At 46.8% G+C, this 20,572-nt stretch overlaps 1 protein-coding gene across 1 annotated transcript; it reads left to right on the top strand.

Moving 5' to 3' along the window:
- Positions 1–6,789: 6,789 nt before the first annotated feature.
- UTP11 (UTP11 small subunit processome component) lies at positions 6,790–20,329 on the top strand. Its single transcript, XM_015135769.3, has 8 exons — positions 6,790–6,928; positions 11,267–11,328; positions 12,897–12,999; positions 13,718–13,831; positions 14,620–14,713; positions 14,814–14,944; positions 19,250–19,360; positions 20,079–20,329. Exons 1-8 carry the CDS (start codon positions 6,866–6,868, stop codon positions 20,160–20,162), a joined length of 762 nt encoding a protein of 253 aa, XP_014991255.3. The 5' UTR covers positions 6,790–6,865; the 3' UTR covers positions 20,163–20,329.
- Positions 20,330–20,572: the final 243 nt, after the last annotated feature.

The raw sequence follows: 20,572 nt of genomic DNA, 5'->3' as shown, positions 1-20,572 counted from the left end.
TCCCCGCAGCCTCTGCTCTCCTCCCCTCCCACCCCCCCCCCCCCCCCCCCCCCCCGTCCCCAGCTGCCAGAGGGAGACTGTTGTATTCTATCTCAGGCCGGGGACATCAGACCCCACAGACCATGGTCCACTGGGGAAGAGTCCTGTGGCCTCCTCGGATTTCCCCACCCCCTCACCTTACCCTTAGGGGTGACACTCAACCTGGCCTTAATCCAGCCTGGAGGAGGAGGTTTTGACTCTACTGTCATGAGCCTGTCAGCGGGCACCAATGTGTTCTCTGAAAACATGGGGCGAAGAGAGGACCCCTCCCCACCACAGGGCCTTGACCTCCAAAGGGTTTTACTCCACAACTTTGAGTAGCAAAAACAGGGGTAACCACCTCCCCACCTCCAGTGGCCTCCTGACGCTGAGAAGTCCTGTCTTGCCTGGGTTTCCGCAGTGCCCAGGAATAGTTTTGACCTTTGAGGCCCAGGAGAGACCCTAATCCTTGGCCCCATGATCTTTGGGCTTCTAGGGTGGGGTGTGAGGAGTGTGAGAGGATGGGGCACTGCAGGGGTGGTGGAGGAGAGGGGAGGGGACCTCTGCAGTGTCTAAACCTCTGGCTTCCTCCCTGTGTCCGTGAGGGAGGACTGGCGCCTGCTAGGGACACGAGGCCCCTCCAGGTCCTTGAGGCCACCCCCCCTGGGATCCTCAGGCTTGTCACTAGGAATAAATAGCCTCGGTCTGGAAGGGGTGGGGGAGGGAGGGAGGCAGGAGGCTCTACTGTGCTGTTAGTGGAAACAAGAGACAACAAAGCAACCCTGGAATAACCTTAGCGTCTAGAGTGAAGATTCAGGTGCCCACAGAGGCCTCCCCACACCCCAGGCTGGGTGCAGCGGAGCTCTCACAGAGGAACTAACACCCTCCCAGGCTGGGACTCCTGAGAACCTTTCCCTCCCATCTCTGTGTCATGCCTGGGTTCCTGGGTCCCAAGTCACCCTCCAGGCCTGGTTTCCTTTCAAAATTAAATTATTGCTTGTTTATTATTGCTGTTGTTGCCTAAATGGTAAGAGCCATGAAGGCAGGGCTCCGTTTTGTTCCCCACAGCCTTCTCAGTACTTACTTCAATATCCGGCACATAATAAACATCTGATGAATGAATGGATAGCAGACACTGCTTCAGTATGTATGCCCGTCTAACATCCTTGGTTTGTATCACAGGCACCTGTTATCTGGAGTCCAGGCAGTGAGCATCCAGCCCATGGATGGGGACTTTCTCTGGGATTTTTTTTTTCTTTTTCTTTTTTTTGAGACAGAGGCTTGCTCTGTCACCCAGGGCGGAGTACAGTGGCGCAATCTCGGCTCACTACAACCTCCACCTCCTAGGTTCAAGCGATTCTTCTGCCTCAGCCTCCTGAGTAGCTGGGACTGCAGGCACGCACCATCACACCCAGCTAATTTTTTTTGTATTTTTAGTAGAGACGGGGTTTCACCATATTGGCCAGGATGGTCTCAAACTCCTGACCTTGTGATGTGATCTGCCTGCCCCAGCCTCCCAAAGTGCTGGGATCACAGGCATGAGCCACCATGCCCGGCCTCTCTGGGATGTATCTGGCAGGTGTAAGGGACTCCCAGCCCAGGGGAGTGCAGTGAAGACTACTCAGCCTTGGTGGAGTGGGTACCAAGAGGAGGTCAGCTCTGGGGGACGGGAGCGCAAAGGTGGGGAGCCTTCAGAAAGCAAGGGGAAATGAGTGAGTACAGAAGAGGCCTGATAAAAGGCAGAGTATTGGAATCTCTGTTCTTGATGCATGGCTCTAATCTCTCCTAAATAGTCTTAATGAGAGCCAGTACTTACTGAGTTCTTTCTTTGCACCACTCCTAAACACTTTACATATATTAAAGTGATTATTCAATAACTTTATTAGATATATGTGCATATATATTTGTTTGTTTTTGAGACAGTGTGTTGCTCTGTCACCCAGGCTGGAGTGCAGCGGTGCAATCACAGCTCACTGTAACCTTAACCTCCTGGGCTCAAGTGATCCTCCTACCTCAGTCTCCCAAGTAGCTGGGACTACAGGTGTGGGCCACCACACCCAGCTAATTTATTTTAATTTAAATTTTTTGTAGAGGCAGGGGTCTTATTAAGTTGCCCAGGCTGGTCTTGAACTCCTGAGCTCAAGCGATCCTCTTGCCTCAGTCCCACAAAGTGCTGGGATTACAGGCATGAGCCACTACTCCTGGCCTAAATATATATTTTCATCCTCATTTTAAAGATGAGAAAATGGAGGCACAGAGAGATTAAGTAACCTGGCAAGGGTGACACAGGTAATAATGGCAAAGCTAGGATACAAATCCTGATGGTTGGCTGGGCATGGTGGCTCTTGCCTGTAATCCCAGCACTTTGGGAGGCTGAGGCAGGAGGATTGCTTGAGCCCAACAGTTTAAGACCAGATCTGGGCCAGGCGCGATGGCTCACACCTGTAATCCCAGGATTTTGGGAGGCCAAGGCAGGCGGATCACGAGGTCAGGAGATCGAGACCATCCTGGCTAACACTGTGAAACCCCGTCTCTCCTAAAAATACAAAAAATTAGCCAGGCGTGGTAGCGGGCGCCTGTAGTCCCAGCTATTCTGGAGGCTGAGGCAGGAGGATGGCGTGAATCCGGGAGGCGGAGCTTGCAGTGAGCCACTGCACTCCAGCCTGGGTGACAGAGTGAGACTCTGTCTGAAAAAAAAAAAAAAAAAAAAGACCAGATCTGGCAACATAGTGAGACCCCCATCTCTATTAGAAAAAAATCAAATCAACTGGGCGTGGTGGCTCACGCTTGTAATCCCAGCACTTTGGGAGGCTGAGGCAGGCGGATCACGAAGTCAAGAGTTTGAGACCAGCCTGGCCAACGTGGTGAAACCCTGCCTCTACTAAGAATACAAAATTAGCTGATCGTGGGGGTGGGCGCCTGTAATCCCAGCTACTTGGGAGGCTGAGGCAGGAGAATCGCTCGAACCCAGGAGGAGGAGGTTACAGTGAGCCAAGATCGCGCCACTGCACTCCAGCCTGGGCGACAGAGCAAGACTCTGTCTCGGAAAAAAAAAAAAAAATCAAATCTAGACAGTCAGAAGTGGTAGTGCCCTATGCCAAAAACGAGCTTCACCATTAGGCTCTAGTATCTGTAGTCATTCATTCTCTGTAAACCTCAGTCTTCTCACTGTGAAAAGTCTGCCTCACAGCATTGTTTTAAGGATTGGATGAGAGCACACAATAGGTTGTCAGTATGTGGGGACAGTCCCCCTTTTCATGGTCAAATGTTAAGGTTCAGCTACTTGGACTTGGAGTCTGGGGGCCAGAGAAAGTTAGCTCTCTGCTTGGGCCACCTGGGCTAGGGAAACCGGCCTAGGGGCAAGCCTCCCACAGTGAAGCTGTGTCTCCCTGTCTCAATTTCCACTCCCCAGTAGGCTCACATTTCCCTGCTCACTCTATTTTCGTTGGCCCAAGAGGACGTGCCCCAGGGAAGTCCAGGGATCAACCACATGGACTCCCTGTTCCTGTTCCCTATCTGTCCTTCCCCCTCCCTGGGAAACAGGTGTGTCTGAACTGGGGCTGGAAGCAAAGCCTGAGAGCTGGATGACTGGCCTTGGGTGAGTAGGATCCTGTTGTCCCTCACTCACCCTAGAGGTCCCCACACACTCTTCTTTATCTCATGCTTAGGACACCCCTGCTGTTTTTTCACTCTGCAAGGGTTTTCAAAAGGAGGCCCTGGGTGGCTACTGACAGGCCTCTCATGGTTTCCTCTGGGTGCTGAATCACTCTCTGATGCCTGTAATCACAGGCCCTCCTTCCCCCTAGTGAGAACACAGCCTTTCTTCTCTGGGTGTATTGCTCACTCTTACTTACTGGCTGCCTAGAGCCCTTGAAGGCCTCAAGGCTTTGTAGATAACCTCTTCCAAATTGTATTTTTAGTGGAGACGGAGTTTCACCATGTTGGCTAGGCTGGTCTCGAACTCCTGACCTCAAGTGATCTGCCCGCGTCAGCCTCCCAATATGCTGTGATTACAACCATGAGCCACTGTGCCTGGCCGCCTAGAAACTTTCCTTGTGACCCCAAGCTGGACACTGAATTTGTGGGTGGAGAGGGTGAAATAAGTAAGTGACTTTCACAGAGCTTGGGAAGTGGGAAGGGCAGAGCAAGAATTAATGTAGTTAAATGTTGACTGTGTGAAGGGCACCATGCCATGTGGTACTCATTACCTCCTTCTGTCCTCACAAAAAATAGATGAGGTGGCTATTATTATTATCATCATCATCACCATTTGACAGAGTAAGACAAGCTCAGAGTTTGACATCATAGCCTCAAATCACAAGACAATAGGTGATAGATATAAAGCCAGGGCTGACACCAGGGTCCCCCTGTCTAATGTACAGAGCTAGCTTCTCTTGGGTATACTGGTTACCCAGTGCCTTCTTCAGGGGAAGAGGCAGGAGTGGCTGGGGCTGCCACCTAGTCACCCTGCCTGATAGCTCGTCTTCTTAATGGAAATGAGGCTGGAAAGGTGAGCATGGGCAGATTATAAAGGGCCTTGTCTTCCAATGATAAGTGATACATGAGATGGAATTTTGTTAATGCAGGAGGCGCTAAATGGGCAAGGCTCAAACTCATACTTTCAGCTCTTTCATACCCACTGGTCGACTGGACTGGCATTTCTGGGGACTAAGGAGAGGATTTCCCTAGAGCTCCTGAGCTAGAGGAGTTACCCCTGTCATGAGAAATGGGTGCAATTATACACCCTGTTTCATGTGGTGGAAAAGAAACCAAATGCCTCTGGAACGCTCTACTGTGCCCAATCCTCTCTCTAAACTTAAAAGCAGGTTTAGTAATAATAAAAATAACAATAGTAACTCCATTTTATTGTGAACTTGCTAAGGAATAAAAACAGCATTAAGCACTTTAAACATATTTCATTTCATCATCAAAACAGTCCTGTGGGTATAGTATTATTATTACCTCAAGATGGGGAGATGGAGGCTCAGTGAATCGAACTTCACCTTGACTGGGGTGGCATCAGAACACACCTCATGGGTCATTACCTTGTACTGCCTCTGATTCTCGTATCGTCAACCAGCCATTCCCTTGGGGATGTGAGGGACTCGGAACTTTATAGCTATTGTCATTGGGTGATTCCCTTCTATGCTCTTTACAGATATGACTCCTCAGTTCAACTGTGAGCTCTTGACAGCAATATGAGGCAAGAAGTGCATGTTATTATTATCCTCATTTTATGCTTGAGAAAAATGATGCTCATTAAAGTCAAGAAACCTGCCAAAAATCACACAACCTGTAAGTGAGTGGCAGAGCCAGGTATGGTTTTAAGGTCTCTTGTCTCTCTATAGAATGTTTTTTCCAGTACACTGTTGTAGAGGAGCAAAAAATGGACAGGTCAGAATATATAATGTCCTGAGTCACAGAAAAGAATAGTGGCATGGAGCCTCTGGGGGCCGGTGGCAACACAAATTATGGGAAGGTGAGAGGAAGAAATGTCCTGTTACGGAGATAAAATTTCTCAGGAAGTAATAGTTGTCAGCCCTCTTCTTGACACAGACACCTCACTAAAAATGTAGATTTCCTTTGTAGGTGTAAATTTATTTCTACAAAAGGAAGGACAGCTTTTCAGAGCAACTCCCGTGTCTGCAGTTTCTCAGCATAACCAGCTGAAAAAAATAAGCCAGAGAAATATATATTTTGGGGTGGCATATTCTGGCCTCCCACAGTCATATTTTGGAGTGGCGTGTCCTGAGCACCAACACTGTTTTTTTTGTTGTTGTTGCTTTTTGAGACGAAGTCTCACTCTATTGCCCAGGCTGGAGTGTAATGGCGCAATCTCCGCTCACTGCAACCTCTGCCTCCCAGGTTCAAGTGATTCTCCTGCCTCAGCCTCCCGAGTAGCTAGGATTACAGGTGCACGCCACCACGCCCAGCTAATTTTTGTATACTTTTTTTTTTTTTTTTGAGACAGAGTCTCGCTTAGTCGCCCAGGCTGGAGTGCAGTGGCGCGATCTCGGCTCACTGCAAGCTCCGCCTCCCGGGTTCACGCCATTCTCCTGCCTCAGCCTCCCGAGTAGCTGGGACTACAGGCGCCCGCCGCCTCGCCCGGCTAATTTTTTGCATTTTTAGTAGAGACGGGGTTTCACAGTGTTAGCCAGGATGGTCTCGATCTCCTGACCTTGTGATCCGCCCGCCTTGGCCTCCCAAAGTGCTGGGATTACAGGCGTGAGCCACCGCGCCCGGCTTGTATACTTTTTTTTAAGGAGTGACAGGGTTTCATCATGTTGGTCAGGCTGGTCTCGAACTCTTGACCTCGTGACCCGCCTGCCTCGGCCTCCCAAAGTGCTGGGATTACAGGCGTGAGCCACCGCCCCCGGCCAGCCCCAACACTGTTAAATCCTAAAATCCGCTTTAAACTGCTCTAGCTTTAAACATACCGCCTAAATACAGCAACCCGTGCCGAGCCGTAAGTGACCGCACATGCGCACACTCCGAGCCCAGCTCAGACGGAGACCAGTGCCAGCCACGTGTTCCCAAGTGCCCACGCGGACCGAGCGCGAAGGCGAGATCTGGGTAGCGTGGAGAGGCGCTAGCGAATAAGAACTGGTTCTTGGAGAGTCACGAGACTAGATCTAGGAAACTACACTTCCCAGAAGCAGCCTGCGGTGACTGCCTGTGTTGGATGGCGTACATCCGGAAAACCGGCTCCGGATAGGTTGCTTAGAGGAAGTGGGCGGTTCTAAACCACGGGGGGCTAGGCCTGTTTCCGGTAGGAATTAGTGGATTCGGCGGCAGAGGCAGTGCGGATCCGGCGTTGTCCAGTGAGTTTTTCAAAGGCTGCATAGAGATGGCGGCGGCTTTTCGAAAGGCGGCTAAGTCCCGGCAGCGGGAACACCGAGAGCGAAGCCAGGTAGGACCACACAGGCCCCACGAGTGCTGGCCCTTGTCGCCATGTGTTACTCTCTCCCCAACCCTGTCGCCACTGTGGGATCCAGGTCCAAACTGTATATAAATGCACGCAAATGTATGCTAATGACGCTGGTGTGTCTGGGGCGGAGCTTCGTGGGAACGAGTGGAGGGGATTTGTCGTTTCCGTTCTAGGAAGAGCAGGGTTGCTCCCCTTTCCTTGGGGATATAAAACCTACTCTGGAAGATTTCAGTGTGGTGATTGAGTAAGATAATGCCTGTCAAGTGCCTGGCCTTTTCTGAGGAGTTGAGGTCAGAGCTCATATAGGCAAAATTGCCGGGCTGAAATTGGATCCCATGTCTAATGCTCAGCTCCGCCTGCTGCATATGGGGGTCCTGACCGAAGAGACTGTCCTTACTAATGTGTTATCATCATCACACTGGGCTTGTGGTTCATGAAGATCTGCCACATGTGCTATTTGTTTATGTCTTACCCTTTAATGTTGGCCTTTTCCATTCCCATTATACAGATGAGGAAACTGAGGTCCAGAGTGATGACTTGTCCAGTTACAAACACCAGATTCAGGCAGAGTAAACAGTTCTAGGATTTCTATGGTGGGTGCGTCTGTGTAGGGAGGTTGAGTAGAAATAAGCTTATATGCAGAATCAATTGAAACACTGTCAGGAATCCCGTGCTTAATATCTTTTTTTTTTTTTTTGAGACGGAGTCTCGCTCTGTCACCCAGGCTGGAGTGCAGTGGCCGGATCTCAGCTCACTGCAAGCTCCGCCTCCCGGGTTCACGCCATTCTCCTGCCTCAGCCTCCTGAGTAGCTGGGACTATAGGCGCCCGCCACCTCGCCCGGCTAGTTTTTTGTATTTTTTAGTAGAGACGGGGTTTCACCATGTTAGCCAGGATGGTCTCGATCTCCTGACCTCGTGATCCGCCCGTCTCGGCCTCCCAAAGTGCTGGGATTACAGGCGTGAGCCACCGCGCCCGGCCCCCGTGCTTAATATCTGATTCAGAAAGGCCCTTAGCATACGTGTTTGCTCCCTCTTAATTTTACAGATGAGGAAGAGAGAGGAAAGAGTTGTGCAGCTGACTGATGGGATAGAACTAAGGCCTCTTAACTACAGTTCAGTCTTCCTGCTTAATAGCATATATCAAACTTTTTTTTTTTTGAGATGGGGTCTCGCTCTGTTGCCCCGGTTGGAGTGCAGTGGTACAATCTTGCCTCACTACAACCTCCGACTCCCGGGTTCAAGCGATTCTCCTGTCTCAGCCTCCCGAGTAGCTGGGACTGTAGATACGCACTACCATGCCCTGCTAATTTTTGTATTTTTAGTAGAGATGGGGTTTTGTCAGGTTGTCCAGGCTAGTCTCGAACTCCTGACCTCAGGTGATCCACACACCTTGGCCTCCCAAAGTGCTGAGATTACAGGCATGAGCCCCTGCACCTGGCCAAAACTATCACCTTTTGAGCACTTACTATATGCTAGGCACAGCCCTGCATTTTACAAATGAGGAATCTGTTGCTTAAAGATTAAGATTGAATAGTATATCCAAAGTCACAGTTGTAAGTAGTGGAACTGGATTAGCAGAGAAAACAGAGGGCTTTCAAAGCTGGCTGTGGACATGGCATGGCCATGGCTGAGTAGGAATGGAAGGCCTATGTGGAAGAGGTGAGAAAAAGGCCATCCTGAAAATGTGGGTAAACCATTGACACAAACGTTCCATATTTGAGTCGTTTGGACTTTATCCTGTAGATCCTTCAGTGGGGCAGTGGGGGAGCTACTGAAGATATTTTATATGAAAGGTGTATGTGTTATTACGTAAACTGTTTTAGATCCAATACCAGGTTTCCTTCTGTAATGCGGGTGTACATTCAGGTGGACATGAGAGATTTCAAGAGTTCTGCCTCACCTCATGTTGTTGCTCTTTTGACCCTTTAGCTTACTTTCTCTACTCTGTCAACCTCCCTTTGTCTGCTGTAATTAAAGTTAAAATTATTAGGGGAAGTTTGGTGTTATTTTACTTATTTTTTTGAGATAGTGTCTCCCTCTGTTGCCAAGGCTGGAGTGCAGTGGGGCAATCACGACTCACTTCAGGCTCGACCCACTCACTCAAGCCATTCTTTTGCCTCAGCTTCCTGAGTAGCAGGGACCACAGACGTGTACTGTGACACCCAGCTAATTTTATTTTATTTTTTTAATTTGTGGAGATGAGGTCTCACTGTGTTGCCCAGGTTGGTCTCGAACTTCTGGGCTCAAGTGATCTGCTCATCTCAGCCTCCCAAAGTGCTGGGATTGCACATGTGAGCTTGGCCTTAAATAGCTATTTATTGCATCACTTGAAGGATAAAAGATGAGAAAGATGACTGTTAAAAATCCTACCCAAATTAGGCTGGGCGCAGTGGCTCACGCCTGTAACTGCAGCACTTTGGAAGGCCAAGGTCAGGAGATGGAGACCATCCTGACCAACATGGTGAAACCCTGTCTCTACTAAAATACAAAAATTAGTGGGGCATGGTGGTGCACACCTGTATTCCCAGCTACTCGGGAGGCTGAGGCAGGAGAATTGCTTGAAGCCAGGAGGCGGAGGTTGCAGTAAGCCAAGATCGCCATTGCACTCCAGCCTGGCGACAGCAAGACTGTCTCAAAAAAAAAAAAATCTTACCCAAATTATTATTATACAAATTTTTTTTGTTTGTTTTTTTGAGACGGAGTCTCGCCCTGTTGCTCAGGCTGGAGTGCAGTGGTGCGATCTTGGCCCACTGCAACCTCCGCCTCCCGTGTTCAAGCGATTCTCCTGCCTCAGCCTCCCGAATAGCTGGGATTATAGGCACTCGCCATCATGCCCAGCTAATTGTTGTATTTTTGTGGAGATGGAGTTTCACCAGGTTAGCCAGGCTTGTCTTGAACTCCTGACCTCAGGTGCCCCACTCACCTTGGCCTCCCAAAGTGCTGGGATTACAGCATGAGCCACTGCACCCAGCCTATTATACAAGTTTGCAACACTAGAGAAGTGTGTGCATTTCCCAAAATGTTAACATTATTCGCAACAGAAGAGGACTCAGTCTACTGTGATGGCCCCAGGGAGAATGGGTTCTAGTTTTGGCTCTGCTGCTTATTAGTTCTGTGTTCTTGGGCATATCATTCTCTTTTTTTTTTTTTTTTTTTTTTTTTTTGAGACGGAGTCTCGCTCTGTCCCCCAGGCTGGAGTGCAGTGGCCGGATCTCAGCTCACTGCAAGCTCCGCCTCCCGGGTTCACGCCATTCTCCTGCCTCAGCCTCCCGAGTAGCTGGGACTACAGGCGCCCACAACCGCGCCCGGCTAATTTTTTGTATTTTTAGTAGAGACGGGGTTTCACCGTGGTCTCGATCTCCTGACCTTGTGATCCGCCCGCCTCGGCCTCCCAAAGTGCTGGGATTACAGGCGTGAGCCACCGCGCCCGGCTGGGCATATCATTCTCTAAACGTCATTCTCTTTATGGAAAACTGGGGTAGCAATAGTGCCTGTTTCACCTTCTTTACAAGGTTGTTGTGGGGATTAAATGAAATTGTGTAACGAGCATAGCACATTGCAAGACCCTGACATATACTAAGTGCTCAACAAATAGTAGTATGTAGAAAGATCATACCAAGATTTAATCCTTATACCTTCCGTGCTCTCCAAGCCTATGTCAGAGAAAGGACTTTCTGTCATACTTTTGTCTCATACCTAGTACCACAAGTATAATAATGATAGTAAACTCATGCTGGATAGCTGCTATGTGTCAAGCCATGTGCAGGCATTACCACTTACACGAGCTCCTTGAATCCTCAGGATAACACGGAGAAGGAGGTACTATTTTCATGTTACAGTCAGGAAATAGCCGTTCAGAGAAGTTAAGTGACATGCCCAAGGTCACAGATTGTTCAGAGGTAAAACTTGGATTTGAACCCACATCTCCAGACTCTAAATTTAGCTCCCTTACCACAGTTGCCTCCCTGTTACTATGTTTTCCCTTTGTAGTATTTTATAAACCCTTGGATTAAGTTAGTAGTAATTTTAGTACAACTGGCAACTGCTTGCTTAGTGCCGAGTCATTGTTGCCTCTCTCTGTCCTTAATAGGCCAAGAAACCTACTACAGCAGTGCTTGTGACCTGTCTGGTGCTGGCAGGGTCCCTCTCATCCTTGGGCAGAGCCCAGTTGTGGGGAGGGGAGGGGACAGGGTCATGGGTTAGCTCCAAGGACTGGATTTACTGAGCGCTTCAGAGACTCCTGTGCCTGTTAGGTGTCATGTTGATTTGGATATGTGTTCGCGGAGGAAACTAAACAATGTTTTTTCTTTTGTCTTCTAGCCTGGCTTTCGAAAACATCTGGGCTTGCTGGAGAAAAAGAAAGATTATAAACTTCGTGCAGAGTGAGTTCAGTCTTTCTGGTAGAGGCGCTGCCAAGAAGCTTACAACCTCCTTGCACTGCAGCTGAATTGCCTGAGTGTCCAACAGGGGATAATTTCCTGCCATTGATAAAATGGCCAAAGCTCTGGCAGCCTGTCAGATAATTTTTTCTGTGACCCTAAATTTCTCTCTTTGTTTAGGCAGATCATTATTTATTTAACTGTAGTTGCATTGTGAATTATTTGTATTATGTTGTTCCAGATCATTTTCTCATAGTGGCTTTGATTTGGCTCTGCCTTGGTGTTTGAGCCCAAAGCTGAATCTTTTTTCTCTTTGTTTTCTTGAAGTGCAAGATATAATCTGAAATTCCATTTGTTGAGTCTCTTACATACCATGTGTGTGGTGTGGAATGAAGAGATGTGAAAGATGGATTCATGAGACCAAGCGTGGGTGATAATGAACTCTGAAAGCATTTTATAAAACAATTATCCCCATTCTTCTTCTCTATTAGCACTTTATTTGCAAAATACTTCGTAATTATTTGTTAGCCATACATGTCAGCTGAGGTCCTTCTTCTTTTTTTTTTTTTTTTTTTTTTTGAGATAGAGTCTTGCTCTGTTGCCCAGGCTGGAGTGCAGTGGCCGGATCTCAGCTCACTGCAAGCTCCGCCTCCCGGGTTCCCGCCATTCTCCTGCCTCAGCCTCCCGAGTAGCTGGGACTACAGGCACCCGCCACCACGCCCGGCTAAGTTTTTGTATTTTTAGTAGAGACGGGGTTTCACTGTGTTAGCCAGGATGGTTTCGATCTCCTGACCTCGTGATCCACCCGTCTCAGCCTCCCAAAGTGCTGGGATTACAGGCTTGAGCCACCGTGCCTGGCCAGCTGAGGTCCTTCTTATGCCCCTGGTCTAGATGGTGGTGATGGATTAAATGGGTTTCTGTAGGTCCCAGAGATTTTAAGCCTAATGATAATTAAGTGTTGTTATTGGGCCAGGCAGTGTTCTAGGATATTTTACCATTTTTACACTGATTCTTCCCTCCCAACAACCTTCTGGGATAGGTTATATTATCGTATTCATTTTACAAGTGAAATTGGGATGCAGGATGGTTTGATAACTTATCCAAGGTTACTTAGCCAGAAGTTGTCAAGTCCAGATTTGAACGCATGCTGTCTGGCTGCAGAGTCCGTGATTCTAGTCATTGTGCTATACTGTACTGTGTAGTTTCTGAGTTATATGTGGTCATCTGGTGCCCAAGCTTGCACCATATCCTGTCTAAGGACTTTTAATTTGTACTTTGTTTGGTGTTTCCCTGTAATGATATAAATGGCACTGAAACATATGTGGGCTGGGGACAGTTAATTTCAGGTTCCACTGGAGTAGGAACTGTTGATTAGATTGTGGACCCTGCGAAGCGTGAGCTCAGCTCAGTGACAGTGGAGTGTCCATCAGATCCAGTCTCTGCTTTGGCTTTTTTGAGTTTCGCTTTGTGTGGCCTTTTAGATGCTTGTAAAGTTTGCTTATTGTGGGTTTTGGTTTTTAAAAATTATCTTTTTGTTTTTTGCTATGAATCTCATTTAACCTGTCTTTTAGTGACTACCGTAAAAAACAGGAATACCTCAGAGCTCTCCGTAAGAAGGCTCTTGAAAAAAATCCAGATGAATTCTACTACAAAATGACTCGGGTTAAACTCCAGGTGGGTGCCCAGTGGCTTGGTTGGTGTTTTGAGCTCCCCACATTGGAAAATAAGGGCAGGGAGGAGATGGAGAAGAAGGATCCTTGGCCTTAATTTAACCCTTCTCTGGTTACTCCAGGTGCTCTTGGTCAGTGTCCAAGGCAAACCTTCTACTTCCAGAGGAGTGTGCATTTCTGCCTTTGATTGTGGGTTATCTTACACCCGGAGCTGTTCTAGGATGGATGACTGGAGGTGCCACGCTGAACGTGTGCCTCAGGGGCCTGTGTCTAGGATTGCTGTTAGCATACAGCATTTGGTTGTCTTTTTTTTGTTTTGTTTTGTTGTGTTTTGTTTTGAGATGGAGTCTCTCTGTCGCCCAGGCTGGAGTGCAGTGGTGTGATCTTGGCTCCCTGCAACCTCTGCCTCCTGGGTTCAAGTGATTCTCGTGCCTCAGCCTCCCAAGTAGCTGGAACTACAGGCACACACTACTGTGCCCAGCTAATTTTTTGTATTTTTAGTAGAGAAAGGGTTTCACCATGTTGGTCAGGCTGATCTTGAACTCCTGACCTCAAGTGATCTGCCTATCTTGACCTCTCAAAGTGCTGGGATTACAGGTGTGAGTGACCACACTTGGCCTATGGTTGTCTTTGTTCTAGATTGATGGCACATGCACTGTGCCAACAACTTATTAATGATTTTTAATGTAATAGGGAATATATCTTTTAAATTTGGATTTTAGGATGGAGTACATATTATTAAGGAGACTAAGGAAGAAGTAACCCCAGAACAACTAAAGCTGATGAGAACTCAGGACATCAAATATATAGAAATGAAGAGGGTTGCAGAAGCTAAGGTAATTCATTCTTTGTTCTGATTCGTTTTATTGGTTAAGAAAGGAAACTTAAATATATCAATCTCAAGGTATTTGTTAATTTCTTCTGGCATTTACAATCTCACTTGATTGTAATAATGATTTAGAAGTATAGTTAGCATGGTAGAGTGGAAAGAGTTCAGGTTTGGAAATGAGACAGACCTAGGTTTGAGTTCTGGCACTGCCAATTACTAGCCTCATGACAATGGGCAAATTCAACTCCCTGAGGCTCTTCCCTCATTTCTGTCTCAGGGGACTGTTACAAGGATTTTTTTTTTTTTTTTTTTTTTTGAGACGGAGTCTCGCTCTGTCGCCCAGGCTGGAGTGCAGTGGCGCGATTTCGGCTCACTGCAAGCTCCACCTCCCGGGTTCACGCCATTCTCCTGCCTCAGCCTAAGGAGTTAGCTGGGACTATAGGCGCCCGCCGCCACGCCCGGCTAATTTTTTTGTATTTTTAGTAGAGATGGGGTTTCACTGTGTTAGCCAGGATGGTCTCGATCTCCTGACCTCGTGATCCACCCGCCTCGGCCTCCCAAAGCGCTGGGATTACAGGCGTGAGCCACCGCGCCCGGCCTGTTACAAGGATTAAGTGCATCCTGGGAAGTGCCCAGTACCTGATATGTGTTGGGATCCTTTCCTTTAAAAGAATAAAGCAAGTTCTTTGCTGGCTGGCAATAATGGTGTGAAATGGTTTAAACTTTTGCAGTTTTTTTTTTTTTTGGTACCCCAGAAGAATCTAATATAAAGTGAGACCATATTTTGTGTTCTAGAAAATTGAAAGACTAAAATCAGAGCTCCATCTGCTGGATTTCCAGGGGAAGCAACAGAACAAGCATGTGTTCTTTTTTGACACCAAAAAGGAAGGTATGAAATGTTTGAAGGTTTCTGGGACAGTCTACCATGCCAGTCTGTGTCGTTTGGTGTTAGAAACAGACAGTGCCTTAAGGATTGTCTTGAATTTTAGTTGAACAGTTTGACGTTGCAACTCACCTGCAAACAGCCCCGGAGCTAGTCGACAGAGTCTTTAATAGGCCCAGGATAGAGACCTTGCAGAAAGAAAAAGTGAAAGGAGTTACCAATCAGACTGGACTTAAGGTAATTTTATCTGTTGTTCTTCACATGTGAGTTTAGGGGAATCTAGGTGGTTTTTTTTTTGGGGTTTTTTTTTTTTTTTTTTTTTTTTGCCACTGCATTTAAAAGAATTTTTAAAATTTATTTTACTTTATTTTTTAGTCAGAGTCTGACTGTCTCCCAGGCTGGAATGCATTGGTGCGATCTTGGCTCACTGCAACTCCGCCTCCTGGGTTCAAGCAATTCTCATGCCTCAGCCTCCCCAGTAACTGGGACTATAGGTGTGCACCACCACACCCAGCTAATTTTTGTATTTTTTATAGAGATGGGGTTTCGCCATGTTGGCCAGGCTGGTCTTTAACTCCTGACCTCAGTTGATCCACCTGCCTTGGCCTCCTGAAGTGTTGGGATTACAGGCGTGAGCCACTGTGGCTGGTCTCAGATAATTATTTATGGAAAACTCATGAGTTCCCTTACAAAAGTGGATTTGTAGGAGGATTTGATGATGGGATGGAAGTGGAGAAGGGCTCTCTGATTTCTATGATCAGAAGATGTGTGGTATAGTGGTCAGAAGCTTAGGTTATGGCCTTTAACCTGAGTTTGAATCCCAATTCTGACCCTGCACTTTGTGCTTTTATACTTGTAACAAATGCCAGTGTTTTGAAAATGCAGAGAAAGGAATTACTGAAGATTAAAGGATTTGGAACTTTAATACTGAACTTTTTTTTTTTTTTTTTTTTTGAGACGGAGTCTTGCTCTGTCGCCCAGGCTGGAGTGCAGTGGCTGGATCTCAGCTCACTGCAAGCTCCGCCTCCCAGGTTCACGCCATTCTCCTGCCTCAGCCTCCCGAGTAGCTGGGACTACAGGAGCCCACCACCTCGCCCGGCTATATTTTTGTATCTTTTTTAGTAGAGACGGGGTTTCACCGTGTTAGCCAGGATGGTCTCGATCTCCTGACCTCGTGATCCGCCAGTCTCGGCCTCCCAAAGTGCTGGGATTACAGGCTTGAGCCACCGCGCCTGGCCAATATTGAACCTTTAGCATTGAATACGCACATCAAAAGCTCTTTGTGTATTTTTATTTTTTTTGAGACAGGGTCTCACTGTCACCCAGGCTGGAGTGCAATAGTGTGATTATGGCTCACTGCAGTCTCCACCTTCTGGGCTTAAGCGATCGTCCTGCCTCAGCCAACTGGGTACACACACCAAGAGGTGTGTGCCACCATGCTTAGCTAATTTTTAATTTTTTTTTTGTAGAAACGGGATCTCACTAAGTTGCCCAGGCTGGTCTTAAACTCCTGAGCTCAAGTGTTTCCTTCTGCCTTGGCCTCCTGAAGTGTTGGGATTACAGGCGTGAGCCACCATGCCTGCCCAAAAGGTCTTTCATATTGTGTATTGTAGCAAAAATTTTGTTTTGGCTTTCCCTTATGGTGCTTTCCGTCACTGTAACTAGGTTGTGCAGAAGACATGCTTTTCCTCAAAGCCTTCTGGAGTTGAACTCTTCTGACTGATTCATTAAAAAAAAATGCTGTCAATGTGTTTCAAGCAGACAGCTGTTCTGTTTTGATTTGAATCATTTACACCGCATCAGTTTTGCTTCCAATGTTTAATTTCACAGCAGTTTTCTCTAGCTCAGAGGCAGCTAAACTTGCTTTAGTAATATAAATACCCCTAATTAGTTTGACTATATTGGGTAATCCCATAAATCTGACAGTCTGTGCAATAAAGCGAAAACAAAAGCTGTCTGAAACCACTGCTGTGAGACTGTGCTAGAATCCGTGAATTGTTGAAGTCTGAGGCCCAGTAATATTTCCCTCTGTAGATAACACTTCCAGCCAAAGAGCTTGCTCACGAGTGTTCTTGTGATAACCCTGTTGTTTGTCAATTAGGTGTACTTTTTTTTTTTTTTGGAGACGGAGTCTCACTTTGTCACCCAGGCTGGAGGGCAGTGGCATGATATCGGCTCACTGCAACCTCTGCCTCCTGGGTTCAAGCAATTCTCCTGCCTCAGCCTCCTGAGTAGCTGGGATTACAGACGTCCATCACCACTTGGCTAATTTTTTGTATATTTAGTAGAGACGGGGTTTCACCATTTTGGCCAGGCTGGTCTTGAACTCCTGACCTTGTGATCCACCCGCCTCAGCCTCCCAAAGTGCTGGGATTACAGGCGTGAGCCACCACGCCTGGCAGTTAGGTGTACTTTCTTTTATTTTTTTATTTTTATTATTATTATTTTTTTTGAGACGGAGTCTCGCTCTGTCACCCAGGCTGGAGTGCTGTGGCCGGATCTCAGCTCACTGCAAGCTCCGCCTCCCGGGTTCCCGCCATTCTCCTGCCTCAGCCTCCCAAGTAGCCGGGACTACAGGCGCCTGCCACCTCGCCCGGCTAGTTTTTTTTGTATTTTTTAGTAGAGACGGGGTTTCACCGTGTTAGCCAGGATGGTCTCGATCTCCTGACCTCGTGATCCACCCGTCTCGGCCTCCCAAAGTGCTGGGATTACAGGCTTGAGCCACCGCGCCCGGCAGGTGTACTTTCAATTAGCCATGTCACTGACACTTCTCAAGAGTTGTGGTAGTCCCTAGAGAGATTAGTATTCCAAATTTCCATGTAGTTCATCAGCATAGCTTTTGAGAAGTTAGGGAGGTTTAGATTTTTGCCATTTTTGTCTAGTAGTGTTGTTTCTTTCTGTTTTGTTTACTGCAAAATTATTTTTATTAAGACACTGCTGGTGGGTGGATTGCAAGGATATTTTGTCTGTAACTTGGAGTGGGTAGACAACCCATGAGTGAGCTTTAGGAGGTCTGTGAAAACCCCCCTTTCTCACTGGCATTTTGTGCAGATAGGTATGTGCTTGCACAACCTTTTACAAACATGTATGTACATTTATCTCAAGAAAGATGCCAGGCTGGGCGTGGTGGCTCATGCCTGTAGTCCCAGCACTTTGGGAGGCCAAGGTAGGTGGATTGCTTGAGGTCAGGAGTTCGAGACTAGCCTGGCCAACATGGTGAAACCCTGTCTCTACTAAAAATACAAAAATTAGCCAGGCATGGTGGTGGGCACCTGTAATCTCATCTACTAGGGAGGCTGAGGCAGGAGAATTGCTTGAACCCAGGAGGCGGAGGTTGTAGCGAGCTGAGATCGTGCCATTGCATTCCAGCCTGGGCGATAGAGCAAGACTCTGCCTCAAAAAAAAAAAAAAAAAAAAAAAGAAGAAAGATCCCAAAGCTTTCTTTTTTTTTTTTTTTTTTTTTTTTTTGAGACGGAGTCTGGCTCTGTCGCCCAGGCTGGAGTGCAGTGGCCGGATCTCAGCTCACTGCAAGCTCTGCCTCCCGGGTTCCCGCCATTCTCCTGTCTCAGCCTCCCGAGTAGCTGGGACTACAGGCGCCCACAACCGCGCCCGGCTAGTTTTTTGTATTTTTTTTAGTAGAGACGGGGTTTCACCGTGTTAGCCAGGATGGTCTCGATCTCCTGACCTCGTGATCCACCCGTCTCGGCTTCCCAAAGTGCTGGGATTACAGGCTTGAGCCACCGCGCCCGGCCTAGATCCCAAAGCTTTCATCAATTTCTCTAAGGTTGATGATTTCCCAAAACCTAAGGACCCCACTGATCTTTGAGGAGTCATTAGCAGTGAGAATTCTCTGGTCAGCTTCTGCTGAAAAAATTATTCTGCTTTCTGAGTGGTAAGATTTTTAGGCACCAGCACACTGCCTGGGGACCTTCTGTTGCGGACTCTTCTGTTGCTCTCCATTCGCTTTGTGTAGGGTTTCCAACACTGATTCATTCCTGCTATCATCTCAGGTGACTGTGGCACTCACACAAAGGTTGAAGCAGCTTAGTGTAGTAGTGGAAAGATTCCTGGGATTTGTGAGAGGGGGACAGTCCTGACTCTGCTCCAGGTGAGCCATGTGTCCTTGGACCACTTACTTCTTCTCTGGGCCTCATTTTTCTGCATTTGTAAATGACGGGTTTTGATAAGATAGTCTACAGGGTTCCTTTTTTAATTTTTTTTTTTTTTTTTTTTTTTTGAGAGAGTCTCGTTATGTTGCCTACGCTGGTCTTGAACTCCTGGGCTCAAGTGACCCTGCCTCCTCAGCCTCCCAAAGTGCTGGGATTACGGGCGTGAGCCACTACATCTGGCCCAGGGTTCCTTTCAGCTGCAGAATGTGATGTTCCTAAAATGGGTAACTTTATTGTTACCATATTATGTTGATTCTGGCGAAAGGAGGGAGTTGATGAACTATGCAGTTGGCTTAAATGGATTAAGAAACAGTTTCTTACTCATTTTTGTCCTGTTCATTGTTCACTGAGAATGTGTGTGTTTCTTCTCCAGCGAATAGCTAAAGAAAGGCAAAAGCAATATAACTGCCTGACACAGCGGATTGAACGAGAGAAGAAATTGTTCGTTATTGCTCAGAAAATTCAAACACGCAAAGATCTTATGGTGAGGAGAGAGAGCCTTAGGCCTTTTTTTTTTCCCTTTTCTTTCTTGTAAAGGTCTTAACTCAGACTGGATTTCAGCTGTGTGTAAATCAACCCCAGTGAAAATGTCTGCTCCTCAGGGGCAGTGGTTTGAGCCAGTGTCTGTTACTCTGACAGTGTTGAAATGTGCCTTGATTAAGAAGGTAATAAGGGGGTTATTAGTCAGTGCTTTGGAACAGCAAAGGGTAGGATCGGGTAGCATATGAACTTTATAGCTTATGAGCAGCTCCCGTAACATTTAAACAGGTTAACAAAACAGTGCATGTCACTCATTGGTGTTTAAAAATAGACAACATTGTGTAGTTAAATAGCAGAGCTGAGGAATATAAGATGCCTCTTTCATATTCTTATCATTCCTCTAAATGTCAAATTCTTTAGCTTTGTAGATCATTTAGGTTAGCCTTTCTCAACTGGGGTTCCGTGAGAGAATTAAAATTATAATTTTAAATGAAACAAATACTTGAACACCTTTCTTTTCAATTTTCCCAGGACTGTACACAGCTAGTACTTTCTAGATGCCTAGGGGAGAAGTTAATTCATTGCCTACAGTGGATGCCTTGGGCAGTAGGGCTTTGTGTGTTCTCAACTTTGAAAAGGGCTGCTAATAGGTAGTTTATTAACCTTTCGATTTTACAAAACATTTCTTTCTCTTTACTGATTACCTTTTTACTCTTTTGTAGGATAAAACTCAGAAAGTGAAGGTGAAGAAAGAAACGGTGAACTCGCCAGCTATTTATAAATTTCAGAGTCGTCGAAAACGTTGACATGTTATAGATAAGCCTCGTCATTCTGCATCAAAAATCTGTTGTCTTTTTCTAGTAACTTCAAATTCCATTAGTCCAAATGGCATGGTTTGTAACCATAACTAAATTGTCAGTCTGACATTTAATGTCTTTCTATGGACAACATTAAATCTCCCTCTCTTCTGTAATTGTTTTTGGTTTGTGAAATTAGTCTTATTTTTATATACATAATTTTTTTTTCCTTTGAGATAGGGTCTTTGTTGCCAGGCTGGAAGTGCAGTGTGTGATCATGGCTCACTGTAACTTTGAACTCCTGGGCTCAAGTGATCTTCCTGCCTCAGCCTCTTGAGTAGCTAGTACTACAGACGTGTGCCACCATGTCTGAGTAACGTTTAAATTTTATGCAGAGACCAGGTTTTGCCATGTTGGCC

Source organism: Macaca mulatta, chromosome 1 (genome assembly GCF_049350105.2).
Source record: "Macaca mulatta isolate MMU2019108-1 chromosome 1, T2T-MMU8v2.0, whole genome shotgun sequence".
NCBI classification, from domain to species: Eukaryota; Metazoa; Chordata; class Mammalia; order Primates; family Cercopithecidae; genus Macaca; species Macaca mulatta.
The sequence above is the reverse complement of the archived record's forward strand: the minus strand, read 5'-3'. Positions and strand labels throughout refer to the sequence as shown.